Source organism: Mesitornis unicolor, unplaced genomic scaffold, assembly GCF_000695765.1.
Source record: "Mesitornis unicolor isolate BGI_N332 unplaced genomic scaffold, ASM69576v1 scaffold442, whole genome shotgun sequence".
In the NCBI taxonomy this organism is placed as follows: Eukaryota; Metazoa; Chordata; class Aves; order Mesitornithiformes; family Mesitornithidae; genus Mesitornis; species Mesitornis unicolor.
Window position 1 is genome coordinate 17,105 of NW_010166940.1, and position 19,421 is coordinate 36,525.

General features: G+C 51.2%; 2 protein-coding genes across 2 annotated transcripts; both read right to left on the minus strand.

Annotated features, from left to right (window-relative positions):
- Nucleotides 1–440: 440 nt before the first annotated feature.
- LOC104548953 (coagulation factor IX-like) lies at nt 441–8,110 on the minus strand. Its single transcript, XM_010195130.1, has 9 exons — nt 8,038–8,110; nt 6,164–6,324; nt 5,658–5,682; nt 5,412–5,525; nt 3,797–3,931; nt 2,592–3,229; nt 2,153–2,205; nt 1,615–1,775; nt 441–1,018 (listed from the first exon to the last, which is right to left on the minus strand). Exons 1-9 carry the CDS (start codon nt 8,108–8,110, stop codon nt 441–443), a joined length of 1,938 nt encoding a protein of 645 aa, XP_010193432.1.
- Nucleotides 8,111–10,521: 2,411 nt separating this feature from the next.
- PROC (protein C (inactivator of coagulation factors Va and VIIIa)) lies at nt 10,522–18,422 on the minus strand. Its single transcript, XM_010195128.1, has 8 exons — nt 18,356–18,422; nt 17,810–17,970; nt 17,047–17,071; nt 16,409–16,519; nt 15,563–15,703; nt 15,097–15,206; nt 14,061–14,178; nt 10,522–11,090 (listed from the first exon to the last, which is right to left on the minus strand). Exons 1-8 carry the CDS (start codon nt 18,420–18,422, stop codon nt 10,522–10,524), a joined length of 1,302 nt encoding a protein of 433 aa, XP_010193430.1.
- Nucleotides 18,423–19,421: the final 999 nt, after the last annotated feature.

The window sequence follows — 19,421 nt, forward strand, 5'->3', positions numbered from 1 at the left end:
CACAAAGACTAACATTAATGCAATGAATACAAATAATTGCTTTGACTAACTTGTTAGGAAGCCAAGAAGTTAACCAAGAAAAGTGACCAAACTTCACCCATCCCTGACTGCTGCGTTCAGCACGGTGGGAGAGCAGACACCACTGCCCAAATGAGCTCCTTTTCCAAGTCATTCCCACCTAGGACTGCTGCCTTATTTCTCTGAAAGCTTTTTGTTTTTAAAAAAATGAGTGCCTTTCTGATAGGAATTTACATTTAGAGAAGTTGCAGTTGTCCCCTTTACTTGCAGCATCGTTCTTTATTATCCACAAGTATTTCACTCAGCAATACTTGAACGAGCAGTGCAACCATTTATGCCAAACAGACTCTAAGAAAATACTGATTCTTTTCTGACACCATGGAGGACAGGCTGTGCATGGTGTCTTGGACCGCAAGCTGGCATTAAGAAAAGTTAATGGAAAAGCTCTCTGAATCGGCTACACTCTCCACGGTCTCCGTGATCCAGGGGATGTAGTTGGCCACCCTGGTGTACACCCCATATTTCCCGTTTTGGGCACACCCCTCTCCCCAGCTGACGATCCCCAGGAGGAACCAGGTGTTGTGGTAGGACATGGTGAAGGGGCCCCCGCTGTCCCCTTTGCAGGCGTCCGCCGCCTCGGTGCCGTACCCCGCGCAGAACATGTTGTCGGTCAGCAGCCGGTCCGTGGAGCGCTGGCAGCTCTCCATGCTCACGATGGGCAGCCGCACCTTCATCAGGAAGCGCAGGCTCGACCCCCTTTCGTGCGTGGCTCCCCACCCGCTCACCGTCCCGATTCTTCCTTCTTCAGCCAGCAGGGAGGCCAGGTTGGGGCTGGGCAGGCAGATGGGAATGACATACTCGTTAAAAACGGCGGCGCTGCTCAAGTACAGCAAGGCGATGTCGCCGTTGTAGGCGTTGGAATCGTAGTGGGGGTGCGTCCAGCTCCGCTCCACGTCGATCTTCTGCTCTTTGAATTCTCTCTGGTATTTGTCGAAGTCTCCTGGAGCCATGACAAGTTAAAACATTCAGCAAACAGCAAACACAGCCAGTGTGGTGTAGCAGCGGGGAACAGGAAGGACTGAATTGGTGCTTAGACCTCTCATCCCAAGCAGGCACAGAGCATGCTCTGTAACAGTCATTTCTTAAACTGCAGATGGGATCCTGCAAATCAAGCTTACCACTCTGCTCCTTAAGGGCAAACCATCAACAGCCACAGCCACGCACTGAGCTCATGCAGGGATTTCACCACACTCTGTCAGTACGTTGTAGTAAGCACTGCACTCTGAACAGCTTGGCACAGGACTCTGTGTTTCCCCTCAGGACCGTGCCATACGCAAGCATTAGATGCAGCCATGGAGTTGTGTCCATGCTTTGCTCCTCCAGCACAAGGCTGTGTTCACTGCAGCGTTCCTGCTGCCAGGGGCCCCGCTGCAGCCCCTCTGCATTGACCGGCTGCCAGGAACAGGGAGCATTCACTAAGTCAGGGTCAGGGTGGATGTGGCTGCTCCTCACCATACCCTGCCGGGGTCACCTACACCACAAAGCACACAGTAAGAGCTTACACCTGTGTGTATCCGGTACACAAAGCACTCGTACCTACAGTGACGTGGTGAGGTCTGACAACGTCGAGGCAGTGAGCAGCAGTGACCACCCAGCGGCTGCTGATTAAACTCCCTCCACAGAAACCGACTCCTTTGCTGTTCCGGATCAGCACCTGCATGGAAGATGAGGGCGATGCGTGGTCAGGGGCCTCTGCACTGGCAGTGGCAGCAATGACCACAGGGCACCGAGCAAAGATGGTGCCAGTAAAACTCATTAAATGATGATTGCCAGTGGTGGCAGTGGAGCAGAAAATGGTGATGAACTTCATTCTGTGCACTGCTGCTGCTTGTGATCCACAGGCCCACAAACAGTAACAGCACACTGATGAAAGAGACAATCAATGAAAAAAATCCTAACTAATAAGGACACACACACACACACACACACACACACACAAAAAAAGCCCCAAAAATCAAGATTTAACCACCACCACAACCATCCAAAAAAACCCAACCAAGATAGTGGAAATAAATGAGACACTTGAGATGGGTTTCCCCTGCTTGCCTTCACCTTTCAGCCCTCTTAGCTTTACCTCCCTCCCCGTAACCAGCACGAGACGCTCAGTGTTTCAATGGAGAACCTCACCTGGTCTCAGAAAGTTTTTGGTGACCAATATCCCCACCCACTCCAACAGGGGTCAGAAGCAGCTTTTGCACCAAGAACATTTAGCAACAAAGAACCCGAATAAAAGAGCATGAGATGTGATGGACACAGGTAAGAGATGACAGGCACAGGTAATGAAGTACTGAGCTGAGATCACACCAGCACATGTACTTAGGACAGGGGAAGAACAACAAATAAGGTGACCAGGAGGACCTGCAGAAGCTGGAGAACTCCACGTGGCTGGGTTGCTCTTGACCTGAAAAACAGCTTTGTAATGACAGATTCTCCTGCTCCAGCTGCACCAGTGATGCTTGGGTAAGACAGCGTTCAGGTGGGGTGGTTTTGGCCAGAGGAAAGAGCAGCGTTACCTGCCAGGGGCAGTGTCCGCGGTGACACAGCGTTCCTCCCGTTATCCTGGAGTCATGGTGCTCCAAGGCAGCGCTGACGTTTGGCTGGGTGAGCTGAGCAGTGTCCAAAGCCTCTCCCCTGCTCTGCCCAAGCCCGCTGTGCGCGGCCGTTCCGTCCTGCCCCGCATCCTGCCCCGTCTGGTTTTGCCCAGCAGCGTTTTCCCGCATGGCAGTGGGTGCTGTGGTCTCATCCTGCCATGCTGGGCCCCGCGTGGGCTCACTCCACTGCGCCAAGCCTGTCCCAGGGCTGCGAGGCCTGGCGGTCCCCTCCCCGGCCCCGTCCTGCGCAGGGACGCCCAGTGGCTGCCGGGTGACGGGTTCCACCAGCGTCCTGTCCCAGCTGGAAGCATCTTCTGCCACCTGGGTTTGTCCCGTGTCACCCTCCATGAGCACACTGTGCCCCCAGGCAGCCTTTGAAGTCTCGTTTTCCCCAGGAGCACTTTGTGCCACCTCCGTCCATCCACCCGTGCCCTCTGTGCTCCCGTTCCGCTCGGCCACGCCATCCCCACGCTCGCTCAGTGCCCTCGGGAGCCTGCTCTGCCCCCGCTGCTCTTCCTCCAGAGTCTGCCTGGCTTTAACCAGGCCACAGGGAAACGGTGCTGGAGGGAGGAGAGACAGGAAGATTTGCGTTTGGGGTGCACGGTGCCACGTCAAACAAACGACAACGCAAAAGCAGCGCTTCTGTCCCAGAACGGGCAACTCCGCCCCAGAACAACTCTGCCACCTCGATGACACTGCCCTTCCTGCCCATCCCCATCCCTCAGGTGCATGAGCTCATCACTGACAAACGCAGCACAGGCCGTGTCTTTTCTGAGCCGTGGACATGGGCCGTGGCTGGCTCCAGGGCAGCCTGAAGGCTCCAGGAGCAGCCTGCTGAGGGCTCCAGGGCAGCCTCCAGCTCCAGCGCTCCCCTCGTGACAGGTCCCCTTCACACCCAGGTGTAAAGGCCCCTGTCGTGTCCCCTCACCTCCCAACACTGAGGTCCAGCTGCATGACTCCGTTAAGCTGAGCTACGTCTGTGCTGTGTTACAGCCCAGCCTGCACTGCCGCCCCTGTGCCCACCCTGGCTTAGAGGCACCGTTAACACTGGCAGCAAACAGAACACGCAGTGACACGGGTGTTTCCTACACGCTGTGCCCTTTCCCCGCAGTAAGCACGAGCGTTACCTGCTGGCGCACATCTCCTCCCGTCCTGCTGCAGGCTGTAATCCTGTGCGCAGGAGCACAGCACCTGGAAGGCGCTGCTGCTGTCCCGGCAGTACTGCCAGCACCCGCCGTTCCTGTACCAGCACTCCTGCCTCTCTGCCGAGGAAGCACACGGGCACGCGCTTCAGCATTGCTGCACGTGGACCCCTGAGCAGCTTTCATTGCGTGAAAGACAGCAGGAAAAACCTGCTGAGACCGCAAAGGGAAACAAGAACCCTCTCGTGGCTGCAGAAAACTGCGCTGATTTGCAGCAAACCAAACCCACTGCCATGCCTGTTGGTGTTTGCCTGTTTCTACCACACACGTATTTGCCAGCTCTGTCTTAAGGCCGTGGCCGGGCTCTAGGCCTCTCTGCCTGCAGAGCAGGGGCAAGAAAACGCCTGCAAGAGCAACCCCTTGTAAACGAGTCCACTTTAGATCCATCTGCACTGTATGTGATCTCATACTCTGACAGATATCAAATACTTCGGTGGGAGCCGAGTCTGCTACAAATTGACTGAGATTTTTTTATACAGCTACATTTTTTACAGAAATCAGGTTTAATTGCTTCACTGTAAAAATAAAAGGTTGAAAAAAGCACTTGGGGGGAAAAAAAACTACTTGAGAGTCACAGTTTGCACGTCAGTTTGGCTTTGCTGTAATCTCATGCCTCAGTTGTCTGCAAACTGGCTACAGCACAGTATTAGAGGATCAAAAATGTGGTAAGAGATAGGCAGCTTTTCAATTTCGTTTTCCATCATTCACATATTACAACATAAATACATTTTTTTGGTTACACTGAGCCCTGGCTAATTTGCTGGATGCATTTACTCAAGTCAAAAAGAGAACAGGGCCTCATGATCACAGAATTCCAATTGTGAGGAGTTGAAGGGCCCTGGAAAGCTCCCCCAGTGCAACCCCTGCCAGAGCAGGATCACCAGAGCAGTCACACAGGAACACGGCCAGGGCTTTGGGTATCTCCACACAAGGAGACTCCACAACCTCTCTGGGCAGCCTGGGCCATGCTCTGCCACCCTCACCCTGACAAAGTTTGGCCTCATGTTCAGCTTGAACCTCCTGTGCTCCAGCTTGGGACCATTGCCCCTTGTCCTGCCATTGGCCATCCCAGAGCAGAGCCTGGCTCCTTCCTCCTGACACTGCCCTTTCCAAACGGATCCCCAGGAATGAGGGCACCCCTCAGTCTCCTCTGCTCCAAGCTCAAGAGCCCCAGCTCCCTCAGCCGCTCCTCAGCAGGAGATGCTCCACTCCCTCAATGTTGGAGGATCTCCAGTGCAGGAGTTACCAGACCTGGTCTCACTCTGAAGTGCTCAGACCAGGTGATTTCCTGTCCTGGGGGAAGATGGGAAAGGCCAGCGCCTTCCCCAGAGCCCAGCGGTGTCTTGGGAGGGTGATCCCCTCTTGTCCCACACCACAGAGCCACCAGCAGCCGCTGGCACAGCCAGTTCTGTGTCCAAGTCCCCACCGATAACCCCAAGCTGAAGCCTGTGCAAAGGTTCAGCTCAGGTGTCCAAGCAGCACATCCCAGTCTCAGTCTCTCCTTCACAACCCACATCCGTGTGTCTGTCCTTCCGCTCACCTTTTTCACAGTTGTCTCCTCCAAATCTTGGGGGGCAGATGCAAAAGTAGTTGTAGTGTCTTATTGTGCAGAGTCCACCGTTCTTACAGGGATTCGTACTGCATGGATTTAAACCTATGAAGAAAAAACAAGGCAGGGTGTAGCTCCAGGAATAAAGAGAAGCCTGGCTTCAAACGGTCACAGAGCTCCTTGTACCCAGACAGAACACCCAAATCCCACGTGTTTTTAAACTTCTTTTTGACCTACCTTTGTAATTGAACCAGAACTCCATCTGCAGGAAGAAATCACAGATGAAGAAGAGTCACTCAGTGGTCGCTGGTTATTGAAGACAGCATTTAGAAAAGTACTTTCAGGGTGCATCTGAACCAAGGTTTGTGTTGGAGCCATGCAATGCGTTCTGGAAGCAGATCCCCTGATTGCCACCCTGCAGCTCCCTTTGGTTTGCACTGGGTCGTACTGGGATGAAAATTAAACTGAAACCTCGAGGCACAAACGCTGCCAGGAGATTGAAGGGACCTGCTCCAAAACACGTCCATGCAAGGCCCTCAGCACCAACCACTCCACACGGCAGAGCTGTTTCTGCTGCACTGCACTGCCCGCTATGACAGACATCGCCTGAGCAGCTCGGGCACGCAGCAGGATCTGGACACCTCTGGTTTTGGGCAGGCCTGTCAGAGCCATGGGTGCCCTGGGAGGGGTTGCTTACAGCTCGCTCTGCACTTTCCTGTTGCTCCTACAGTGAAGTTTCTCACCGTTTTCTCCTGTGAGTGGAAGATCTCCTTGGCCTCCTCGAATGAGCACTTCTCCTCGTTGCATTCTCGCTCCAAGTTCCCTGCAAGGATCTCTTCCAGAAAATAGTTGGCACGTTTGTGGACCTTCAGCACCTCATGGGCTTCGTCTTTTCTCAGGAACACTGGAAAAACAAAACTGAGCGTTAATGATATGGGAAGAGCACAAACCTGCATCGTTACAGAGCATTCCTTCAGCTGGGTAAATGACAAAGGAGCTGGGGGATCTCCACAGACAGACCAAGGAAAACAACATTAGTCTGGGTCCAGCAAAACACACGAGTAGTTGCAGCTTCCTTTCAGTGGCTCAGAGGATGCACTACTGAGACACGCAGATCAGCACAGAAATCATTTGTGATTTCACAAGATTCAAGTCTGGCAGCTCTGGAGGCTGGTTCTATCTTCTGCCTGATTCACAAGGATTGCTGGTTTACTGGCTGGGTGTGCATGTGGAAAGCAAGCTGAAGGGAGAGGTCTGGTTTGTACTTGATGTCAGCTTTATCAGATGCTCAGTGATAGACCCAGTGATTTTCAGGCAGCTGCTTTGGCCAAAATAGGACAGACACGGCTCCTTCATTTAAAAGATATACATAAAGTGTCCAGTTTGTGCTTATATTCACCTCAACGACTCCTCTCTAAGCTGTCTGCCCTCCTACCACAATGTCTGAAGAGCTACCACTGCCAATAACGTGAGGGAGGAGAGGCCAGAAGAGGGACTGTGGTCCAAGATCCTCCCTGCAGCCCCTGAGGCTCCACTGCCGATCTCTGCTGTAGCACCACGCTCCAGGACTGTGCAGCTCTGTAGGGAACCAGGGCTCGCTCAGCCCCTGAGGACGCACGGACACCAAGTGCCAGTGCAGGCACCTCAGACGGCTCAGTGCGGGCACAGAATGGAGCCCTGCTCTAGAACAGACCGAGGTTTCCCCCTTTTTGTTCCATCTTCACAAGTGTGGCCCAAAACCCCCACCCGACTGAGAACCGCTGCTCAGAAGTGTCTGAAGCAGCAAACTGGCCTTGAAATCCCTACAAAGCCAAATTCACGCAGCAGTCTGTAACAGCACTGGGTTTGCCTGCTCACGGTTCAGTGTCCTGACAAGTCAAAACCCTCTTGAACCCGGTTTTGGAGACAGACACAAAGACCCATGTTTCTTTGCAGCTGCAGCACTGGTATGTAGAGCAATGGCTGAAATCCTACAATAATAATGAATTGTTTAATTTCTGGGCAATTAGAAACAGCCGACAAAACCTCTCAGCTGAGAAAAGCTTCGGACAGATCCTGCTTTCTGGTAATGGAAAACAAGTCTCACTGACAGCAGTGAAATGGCCCTGGGGTTCTGGGATGGTTTCAGAGGCTGTGCCTATTGCAAGCACCACTGCGCAGAGGATGTGCCTGTTGTAAAGCCTCTGGTCTGCAGAATCAGTTCTGCTGCTGCTCTTCCTCCTCTGCAAGGACACCGCTGATTCCCGACATCCCACGTGCTCTCACCCTAAAGCTCTCCTAAGCTGCTTCCAAACTTTGTGTCATTGTAGTAACATCAACATAAGGTCTAAGTGAAAGTGTCTGATTTTAGCTTCCCAAATCTGAAAACACTGCCATACAAAAAGAATTTGGATTCTGGGTTGAACATCCCAAGGAGAACACTTTTCAGCAGGGCAATGGTCTAAGTAGGAAGTCAAGAAAGACTGATTTCTCTTGGAAATATATCTACATATGTATGAGAATCTGCTTTTCAGGAAGTGCTTCCTCAACCCACAGAGCTTTCTGTTCAGAGGAAGATCAGAGTTTCAGTTCAAATGCCAAGGCTGTCTCAATAAAAACGTAGCTCAGAAGTTCCTACCTGCAAGTGGAGAGCTGCTGTCGACGGAGCACGTCAGCAGGAGAAGCAGCACCAGCGAGGAGCTGCTCTCCATTCTAGCGAGCGCTCGCAATGCCCCAACGTCCTGCTGAGTTCCTGCAGAGGGAAAAGAAGGATGCAGTTCGCACACTGCCGCAACAAGGTGCATGAGCTGGCACAAAAAGGTTAAGAAGTAGAAGCGAGAGGACAAGGAAAGCCAATTCCACCCAGTTCATTTGGGTCTGACGGCCACCGCCTGCACGACGCTGCAGGCAACAACAGGGATCCCAACGCGCAGAGATCGACCTGGCCCAGGCACGGTGCGGGGTCTGGTCCCAAGCCCAAGGGAATGAAAACGTGAGCGTGGACACAGGAGGCACAGCACAGGCCCAGAGCAGCAGCAGCCGACTGCAGCGACGGCCTCGCTCAAACCACCAAGGTGAGAGCTGCGCGCTGCAGGCAGCGGCTGCTGTGTAATTACTGATGGGCTCGTCAGAGACCCTATGTGCAACCCCCCCACGCCTGGCAGGAAAAGGCACAAGAGAGAAGTCCCTGTTTCTTCATATCACCTCCCTCAGCTGAACCATTTACCAGGGTTCGACAGCACCTACCTCCTCGCTATCATATTTCCACAAACACAGGATCCAGAACGCATTCACTTTACACACAACCCCGCAAGTATACTCACTTTTCTCTTTATTTTTTTTAAGGGAAGACGGGAAAGAGATTTGGATGCACACCAGGAACAGCCACGAGGTCAAGAGGCTGATCATTAACCAGTCACAAATATTGACAGAGGAGAGACAGCCTGCTGGCTTCTCTGAAACACGTTTGCAATCCAAAATGAGAAGAAAATTGTGTGTGTTCATATGTTTGCACATGTGCATTAAAGAAACCAGCAAACAAGTCCTTAAAAACATCCTCTAACACGAAAGCCACTTCTGTGCAAGAATTGTCTTCAGGAAAAGGTATTTTTAAGAGCTTTCTGATGCTTCATCCTCTTTCTCTAGGTGAGACCAACAGATCTGGAACACAGAGCTGCTCTGGAACCATCTGGAACAGGGAGAGCTGGGAGTGTGCAGGAGGGTCACAGCAGCCACCTGCAGGAAGGCAAACGCTGTCCGGGGGCAGTCACAGCCATTCCCTCATCTTGCCATTTCTGGCTGTAATCAGTCCCGTGTTTTGCTGGCTTTGAGCACAACCACGTTTTAACTTGTGCCTCACGGTGTAATTCACTCAACGCCAGCCTCCCCAGCAGCAGGAACTCGTGGTGCGGGCCCCGGCTGGGAGGCGGCTGCTCAGAGCATCTTTAGCATCTGTTGATCCTTAAATGAAATCCCAAATAAAAAAGGGGAGAAAAGGGGTAAAAAAAAACAAGAAAAAGAGAGGCAGAGACAGTGCCACAGAGTTCGGTTTCAGCAGCTTGAAAGTCCACAGGTTTCAGAGGTGTTCAACCTCTTTGCTGGCACCACATTCAATTTCTCACAAATCTTTGCACAATTTGGTTGTACCCGAGGCTGTTTCCATCCAACAACCTCATGGTGCACGCAGACTGGACTTCACTGATCCAAACAGGGGTCCAAACCCCGACTGAGATGTGGCAAACGCAGCTCACTACGGCAGAGTGAGTTTCACTTCTGGTTTTCCTCTACGATTAATTCTACCTCGCAGGCTTGAGTGCTAAGATTAAAACCAAGCACAAGTTGTGATATTAAACTTTATTTTTACTGTTACTACTTCCTATGAGCTTAGCTTGCTATTAGAAGAGATGGATGGAGCTTAGGATAAACAGAGAAAGCTTGGATTAAACCTTTTTTTGGTTAAGAACACCAGAATTCCCACTGACTTTTAAGGAAGTCTTGGGGGGAAACCAGACATCAAGAGTGCAAGGAACAGGAAATATGGAAAAGTTCTTCTAGTGACCTGCTCAACCAACTTGATCTGCGAGCAATGGAGCAGGATGGGAACGAGTGGAGGCAGTGATGACGTTATTAAAATGTCACTGTGCTGAAAGGAAAACGATACAAATACAGAGCAAAGCAGCCCAGTTACTGTGGATAACGTGGCAGAGAAAAGCTGCAGTGACAGAACTGCACCACCACAGCGACTGCTGAAACGCTTCCCTGTGCCCGCTCCTGCCCCCAACCCCAGCCAATGTGGCCATTTGACACTTGAGAGATGGCCATGTCTGACCAGGGACTGTTCTATGCTCTATAATCCTTTACAGCATCTCAGTGCAGCAGGCTGCCAGCTCTTGCCTGTAAGGCCTAAGTAGGACCATGCTACAAACAAACAGCAGCTGGATCTACCAGTGTAAACAGCGCAAAAAAGAAGGAAAAAACCCCAAAGAAGTAAGAAAAAGGGGTACCAAGGAAAACAGCACACACCGTTAACATCTACCCAACGTTTAATACTGAGGATCTGACAGGACATTCCACTGCAGGGCCACGGGCGCATCGCCACCGCATTCCAGACTCACTGCTGCAATCAACCCTTCAAAGCAGCTGCCATGCCATCGATGTGGTGCTGGATCCACTCCAGGTACTGACTGACTTTGGTGTAGACTCCAAACTTCTCCTTTTGTCCACAGCCTTCGCCCCAGCTCACCAGTCCTACCAAAAACCAAGTGTCCTTATACCTGGTGATCATGGGGCCGCCGCTGTCCCCGCTGCAGGAGTCCTTCCTGTCTCCCAGGCTGCCGGCACACAGCATGTTGTCTGAGATAGCAAACCTCATCGCCTGGGCGCACTCGTCGCGGGGAACCATGGGGATCTGGATGTAACTGAGGAAAGTGGAGTAGTTGTTGCTGACGTCGCTCGTGCTGCCCCAGCCGGTCACCACCATCTGCCTCCCGCTTCTCGTCAGCTCCTTCTCTGCCAGCTCGCGGCTGGGGAGGCAGATGGGGAGCACGTATTTGCTGTACATGACGGGCTCGGCCAAGTGCAGCATGGCGATGTCGTTGTCGGAGGTCGCCTTGGTGTAATTCTCGTGGCTCACGTGTTTGTCAACCCAAATGGTTTGCTCCTCTGCCTCAGTACGGAGGCGGTGGAATTTACCTGGAAGAGCAAACGAGAGGGTGACCGATGCTACCCAACCTTCCTTCACCTGGCACTCCAAAGGGGCTGGACACTTTGGGACTCAACTTCACCTTCTCACTTCCTTTGTAACACAGCTGTCTGTTCATTTCCTGTTAGAGGCTAAGGGCGCTCTCGCCAGGTGGACCAATCTGTAAACTTCCCAAATCACAAATACACACAGTCCGCTAATGAGCATCCCAGAGCTATGGCTGTCCCTGAGCAATGCCTCTGATTGCCCTACGATGTTAATAATACAGCACACGCGTGCAACTCTTCTTGAGGAGGAAAACCATCTCCTGGGTGTCAACATTAAAAGCTGGGAGAGCAAACACACGGCAAAGCAAGACATTTACAACGGTACATGAGCTTCATACTGCATAACCAGTGAACGACTGAACCTCAGGATCTGTAAGACAAAGATGACTGACTCGTAAGGCTTCTCCTTTCTGAAGTCTTGCACTTGTATTTGAAGGAATTTTTGACTATTTAAGGTTTCTCAATTGTATTTTGTGCCACTCTGTAGGCCAAGCAGTTACAGAGCAGTAAGCAGGAAGCTCAGCTGGAAAGGGCCAGAGAGGCAAGAAGTTATCTGCAACACACTGGAAAAGGGAAGACAAACAGATCTCTCTGGCAGGCTGTGAACAGCGCTCCGAGAACAATTATCAGCGGCCGCCACATTTCTGAGCTGTGCTGGTGGCTGATTTAAGCTCCATATCAAGGCCTATTTCAGTGTGTGCTTGACACAAACCCCTCTTCAGAGAACTGTCCGTGACGCTGGGACTGCAGGCAGGCCCAGGTCCAGGCACAGGAGGTGGCAGGACCCCGGGCTGACACCTCACCCCTGCCCACGCCGCACGGGTGTGACAGAAGCGTCCCTTCCTTCTTGGCCTCTCTACGAACGAGTTGGACGTTGCTCTTGATCCTCACCTTTCCAAGCGCGTGCTTCACAATATTACCCATCACATTTGTTCCCCCACCCCTCTCCTCGTTAGCTTTTGCCTTCTGTCAGTGTTATTTGAATTGCTCCAGTGACAGACTCCAAAACCAAGACTTTGCGTGACCCAGGTCTTCCTTTCTTGGTTGATTTATCCACCCCAAGAGTCCCAGATTCCTCAAGTCCTACCCACACCAGGATGCACTGAACGTACAGGCTGTGTGAAATGCACCTCGTTCCCATAACACAATGAGGAGCATCACAATCTTGTTTCTCGTAGAAAACCATTACCCGTGAAGTTCTACATAAACAGGGAAGTGTGAGCTCTGTTCTCTGAAGGCAGAGGCAATGTTTTGAATGGAATCACTACATTCAGATACTGCTGTGTTTTCTTGGAGCTCCGAACACACCTCTGGATGCTTCTAAGCTGGAGATGCAGGAACAAGAGCCACAAATGGGAAAACTGGGTTGTTCCCAAATCCGTTTTCCAAAACTTCAGCTACTCTGAGATCTAACGTCTCACTTCAGACACCACAAAGCCACATGAGTCCTGCTACAGGACAACGCTCCAGGCTCACGAGTGCACACCCAGATCAGAGCTTGCCCTGCAGCTCTGCTCTTATGGGCAGCAAGCAGAGAGCTGCAGGGGGACGAGTCCAAAGAGTGCTGGGCATCCCAGGCTGACAGAGGAAGGCCAGGTATCACCTCTGTGGTCTCAGCACGAACACTTCCATCGCTGCCATGGAGCTCACAGCTGCCCCCACGTTACAAGGGCAATGCCTCCACTCAAAACTCTGCTCCACGCGTCTCATGTCTCTAGGGTTTAGGGCATGTGTTTTCCCAGTGAGAACTGCTTTTCTGGTGGCAGTGAAATGCCCAAGAGACCCATGTAAAAGGACAACCATGTGATGTGAGCTGGGTCTTAAAAAGGCTTCCTTCTGCTGGCCCTGGAGTAGCATCTGGAGTAGCAGCTCTTCCCTCTTGCAGCCTCAGGCCACAGTCATCTCAGTCCTGCAGCCATCTCGGTCCTGCACACACACCCCACACCACAGGAAAGGACCCTGCTGTGGTTTCCATCTCACCACAGCAACACAGCTCAAGGCTGAACGAGAACAGTTCTCCTCTCCTGCAACAGAGCTCTCAGACGCTTGTGCCCATTACCCCTTGTCCTATCATTGTTTGTCACCGAGAAGAGCCTGGCTCCATCCTCGTGACACTCACCCTTTAAATATTTATAAACATTAATGAGGTCTCCCCTCAGTCTCCTCTTCTGCAAACTAAAGAGACCCAGCTCCCTCAGCCGCTCCTCCATCTCACCACAGCAACACAGCTCAAGGCTGAACGAGAACGGTTCTCCTCTCCTGCGTCAGAGCTCTCAGACCATGACCACAGACTTGCTTCATCCTCTGTTAACAAGAAAGGTCTTTGGGGCAGCCAGGGGAGCGAGGGAAATTCAGGGCCCTATTGCTGATCATCCTGACACTATAAATTACTGTGTATACCCACACAGAATTCAGTGTCAGATGCCTCTTAAGTTCCACTTAAGTAAAAAACAACAATGAACTCTTCTAATTATTGTCTGTATATTGTCTAATAATTGTCTGTAAATTCAGGAGCAATACTGTACCTGACACAGATTTTCTCACGCTTAAGAGCAGCAGTGCCAGTAAAGGCAGTGCTGACATTTCACAGCACGTCTCCTCCTTCTCTACTGAAACTCTCTTAATCAATGGTGTTCAAATGCAGACCAGGTCTTTCTACTGTGTAAACAAGCAGCAGTGCCCAGAACACATCAGCTCACTGTCATAGTAAGGCTGATAATGGCTCAGATGAAATCAGATTTTCACTCAACTTCTTTGTTTGGTGTTGAGGTGCATGTTAAATACTCCCTACACAACCCACTCCTACAACCCAGGACTTCTGTCTTCATAACCTGACAGTCTTTTCTCCTGGGATGGCAAACCTCGGGGATTAAACTTCTATTAAAAAACCACGCACAGACTTTGTTTCCATACCAAGTCTTACTTTGAGCCCCTCCTCTGCCTCAGTGCAGTGCGCTGCCGTCAGGACCCAGGACGGATGGATGAGAACACCCCCACACAGGAATTTCCCTTTGCTATTTTGCAGCATGATCTGAAACGCAAAAAAGAGAGAGGTCTGACACTGCATGGAGCACAGCTTACAAAATACTGCACACATTCTTCTCTGTGGCTGCAAAACGCCCAGACACATCAAGTACCAAAGCATGTGACATTTACTGAAGACAAAGCTCCACAGTGGGACAAAAGCACTGTAAATGAGGTCTGTAGAACGCCTACAGAAGTGTTTTGAATATCCTTCCTGAATAAGGGCTGGCTTCATCCAAATACGATGCTGCTCCCTGCAAAGCAGCACTTTGGTACTTCAAAAACACAGAGCCTAAGTGAGGGGATTACTCTTGTGCCCACAGCACACCAGAGGCAGGGTGTTATCTCAGGCTGCAACTCTCATGCGATGGTGTAAAAGGGCCTTTAATGTCCCAAAGAGAACCAGGGCCCAATATGCACATGCACCAGTTCCACAATATGCTCTGCGAGGGCTCCCCTTTCCCTGTGAGGTCCCAACCTGCTCTGCAAAGCTATGGCGTATTTTGCTGATCAGATTTGCTAACTCGAACTTACAACAGATGAGGCTTGGAAGAACAGATCCGTGCAGACAGGGGGAGAAGATTACCCCACATTCCCACCATAACGCTGTTACAGCAGCTGGGATATGCACCACGCAGCCTGAGCTGCAGGGATCAAGTGGCCTTCCCCAGGATGGAGCAACAGAGTGAGTGTCATCAGCATCCTCTCCTCTTGACATCGTTGGCAAGGCAACAGTGACAAGGTCAAGCATCCCAACAGCCAATAAACTCTTTTTTTGTTACTCCAACTTCTGGGTTGCTTTTGAAGAAGGGAATCTTAGCTTCATGTGACACCACCACCAGTAATGGAGGAGCCTTTCTGGAGCAGCCAGAGCTGTTTGGGAAGAGCCTGAACTATCTGTGGTGAAAAGCTCTTTCCTCCTTACCTGCCAAGGGCTGACTCCTCTTCTTCCTACTGTTCCCTCAATGAGCCGAACAGTGAATCCTGCCTTGGCTTCAAAGTCGTCCATCTTCACTCTTCCACAGGGGAACTCCACTGCAGGAGGTGCAGAGAAGTCAACCAGCAGAGACCAGACCACCCAGCACAAAACCTCTTTCTGCAGCACTCCCTCTGTCTCTCTAACCTAGGCAATACTCTTCAGTGGCTTTGTGGAAGTCCCTCAATGCTCTGCAGAGGAGGCAGTTTCCCGATTCCCTTGTATGTCCCCATGAGGTAAAAGGCCATGAAAAGCAGGTGTGGAGTTGGGAAATGCAGGCAGAGTTGCTCTGCATGGAAAGGATGCTTTGAAAATGAGTACAAAGTGCACTGCAGCCAGTTCTCCCGTAAAACCCTCTTACTTCACGTTTGAATCACCCCCTGTCACATCTGGACTACAGACATCCTCCTCTTACCTATCGGCTTGCACATGGTGTGGTCATTCATCAGCTGATACCCAGAGGCACAGCTGCAATAGCGGCGCTGGTTGGCAGGGTCCTCCCTGCAGAAGTGTTCACATCCTCCGTTGCTGACAGAACAGTTGGTGTATTTGACCTCTGCGGAGAAAATGAACAGCAAGAGACAGGAGAGGTTGGAAAGCCAGAGAGAAACAGTGAGGCAAAGCAGCAAAATGACACCCTGATTCAAGTAAGCAGCAGCTTACGATGGTTTGGGGATGACAGCTGTGGGGTTTAATGGCACTCAGGCCCTGAGACAGTGAACACACCCTGCTCCAGAATAAGGCAGTGGGGACATGGAGAAAACAGAATTACTGCCAGGGTAGGCAGAATGGGAAATTCACTGCACTGAGTGCAAGGCAGACAGTGCAGAGTGCTGGTGACACGCTACACACACACTCCGCACTAACTGCGCTATGCAGCTTTTGTCCAAGGAAGGAACGGCCACAGCCATGACAGACAAATTCTAGCAGAGGATCATTTTTCCCCCTGTATTGTAAAACACCCCATCATCATCTCTGTGCTGACAATGATGCAGTAACTGAAAACCCTGCTTTACAGAATTGTTTCCAGTATTTTTGTAAAATTTAGGTATCTTGGGTCTCCAAACCTCCCCCATGGCAATACAAAGTTCATTTTGCTTCAGATAAGCACAGCTAATCCCTTTACCACATCATGAAGCAAACAGAAATCACATTAGTAAAGAAAACAAGTGCACTGTGCAACGACAAAGGTGTCGACCCATATTACAGAGAGATGCTTGCTACAAAGAATGGTTTTATGGGGCATTAAAAGCAGCATTACCATAACTGCACAAACCCCCCTCCCAGCCTTTGTTACAGACGCAGGAAAATTTTCCAATACTGTCCTTGCAGATCCCGTTGGAACAAGGCTGTGGGTCGCACTGATCCCCGTCTGAAACAGAGGCAGAAAACTCAGCTCCTGAGCCACACAGAGCTCACAGATCAAACATTAACATGAACAGATCCTCCCCAGCTTCCCAAACATCACCCACGGCTCCGGCCACCAAACAGTGACATGGCTGTGTGCTGGTCCAGAGACAAGGACGTGTGTTTGGGTCTTGAATTACAGCTGTGGAGGGAGCAGAGGGGGAAGGAAGAGCGAAACCAGAGGCAGGTTACTGTGGAAGTGAGGAGCAGTGGTGGGGCTCCTCTTTGAACCACATCAGGCAGGGTTAGAGGGTCAGAGAGCACTTTCACCAGTGCCTTAGCTCTGGGGAGATGAGTGGCGAGAGGCACAGATGCACGTCAGGTTTTGTTGGAAGGTTGCTTGTATGATAGGACAGGAAAACATTCTTTGCACACCCCATACAAGAGAGAACGAGAATTTGAATCAGTTTGTGATACATGGCAGTGGGAAGACTGAGGACTAATTACTCTTGAGGAAACACAGAGAAGCTATTAGAAAAGTCTTCTACTCACCTACATACTTGCTCCAAAAATCCCACTGTGGAGAAACAGAACTTGCATTAAGGCCAGAAGCAGATTTTTCACAAGCAAGGGATTTAAAGTGTTTCGTGGTCTTGGCCAGCAGAGCCCAGCACCCCATCAAACACCATCAGTCTCCTTCCTGACTGTGTAGTGAGCAGCACTACGAAACATTCACATACTGCCCGTGCTCAGCACAGACTCCCCTGCCCTGCCTGCAGCCCCACCACCACCACAACCCCTCAATAAAAGAAAAAGTAAGAAAAAGTGTGAGCCAGCACCATTTGGTGTGGAAAGGGGCAGGAATCAGCGATGCTGCCAATAAAGGCAGTGTCCAATTGAAAGGATGAGGTTTGGAGGACGGAGGACTTGGTGATAGAGAAATCGCCCTGAAAGGCAGTCAGGGCTGCAAATGGACAACAGGGGGCAAAGGACTGGAATGACTGGGAAGAACTCCGTGGCAGCAAGAACAGCAGGGAGGTCAAGCAGGGATTGGTGAGACCTGGCTGGGACCAAACCTCACAGTGAGGCCGGGTGGGATATGTGCGAGCAGCCAAGTTCTATGGCCCACACAGGTGATGGTTTGACAATCACTGCAACCCCGTTACATGCAAAACTGCCTGCACCTTAGGAGTCAGGAGTGCCGCATGCTCAGTGCTGACTGCGAGATCTCCTGTGCCCTGGACTGCAATACTTCAAGAAAACAAACAATTCACTGGTTAAGTCTCACATTCATCCTTAAAACAAGCCAACTTACTGTTGCTTCCTTGGTTTCAAATATCTCACTGGCCTCCTCAAAGTCACAGCGCTCCTGAATGCACTCACGCTCCACAGAGCCTGGTTTGATCTCCTCCAGAAAAGAGTTTGCCCGCTTCTGGATTTTCAGGACTTGGTTTGCATCTCTGTTGCTGTAAAATACTGGAAGCAAAAATACGAAAGCACAAGTCGGGAAAAAGAGCTGGCTGAAAACTGGCAGTGGTGCTTCAGAAAGGACACTTGGCAGAGCAACAGCTCCTCTTTAGCACAGCAACAGCCCAGAAACCCCGGGCTGTCAGTGCCACGCTGCAGAGATGAGCCCCAGCCTCTGCTCTGTGGTACTCAGTATGAGATACTCAGATACTCCTAGGGCTCCAGAGGGCTGTGAGGAAGCAGCCATCGCAGCCCAGCACTGTCCCTGTGAACCTCCGCTGGAGGAATTCAAGCCCCGCTGGTGGGAACGATTCCAGCCACTCCCCGTCACTGACAGAGCAGGAAATGCAGCGACTGCAAGAGGGTGAAGGGTATCTCCAAAAGGAACACTTACTTGAGGTACTGCAGACTGGTGAAGGGCAGGCAGCCAGCAGCAGCCCCACGGTGACGAGCGCCCACATCCTGCAGCAGGACTCACCTAAAGAGAGGTAGGTGTGAAGGGGAGCGCGCTGCACGCCCCCCGTGCTGCAGTTTCTGTTCAGGCAGCTCAGCCAGCCCCTTCCCTTGTCCTTTCAGAGCAGCTCCCTCGCTGAATGCTGCGTGGAGCCGCGACTTTCTCTTTGACTCCAGCTCCAAAGCAGCCGCTCAGCAGAGGCCCCCAGGCTAAAAAAAATTACGCCACGAGCAGCTCTCCCAGGACACTTCTGATCTGCCCCAGCGTCCTCTCTTTGTCCCCGGGCATTTTTGACGAGCTTTACGCTTCATTAAAGCGAGCTGCACGCTGAAGTCCCGAAGGATACGATACTTTTGAGGCACTTACAGCTTTATTCAGTGGCAATCGGCGTGACCTATTCTTCCACCATGGGCTCTGCTGGAACTTAGTTAATCCATAACTTTAGATATTTACTCTTTGGAGTGGGATGAGGTGCTTTCTTTTCAGTCATTAAACAAACAGTGCTCAGGGGGAGCTGACAATTTACCTGAATGCAGGAGAAAAGTGAAACAGCCGAGGCATCCGCTCTGCCTTTTCAAATCTGTTGGGTGTTTAATTCTAACTGCCTGGCAATTAGTTATATTCAGTTTGTAAGTGTAACCACACCGGTGCTGAGGTCTCCTGAGAGATCCTACCACCTTCTCGCAGCACACAGACACCCCGACAGGGCACCCATTGGTATTTTTGAGTCCTCCCACCTTACTTCCTCATCGGTTTCCACCAGAAAACAGCCAAGGCAAGATACGTACCAGCACGCTGCGTCTGCTCTACTGGACCAGCTCTCGTCAGCACAAAACCTTCCAGTGAATATTCCACATTTTAGAGAAGAAACACCATCCTTTTCAGAAGTCTTCTTGGATCAGAGATGGTACAAACCAGCAGAGAGGTTCTCTTCTTTTTCCCTTCCAGACTTGGCCATGGACTTTCTTGAAAACAATTCTATTAAAAAAAAGGTTTCAAAGTTCAT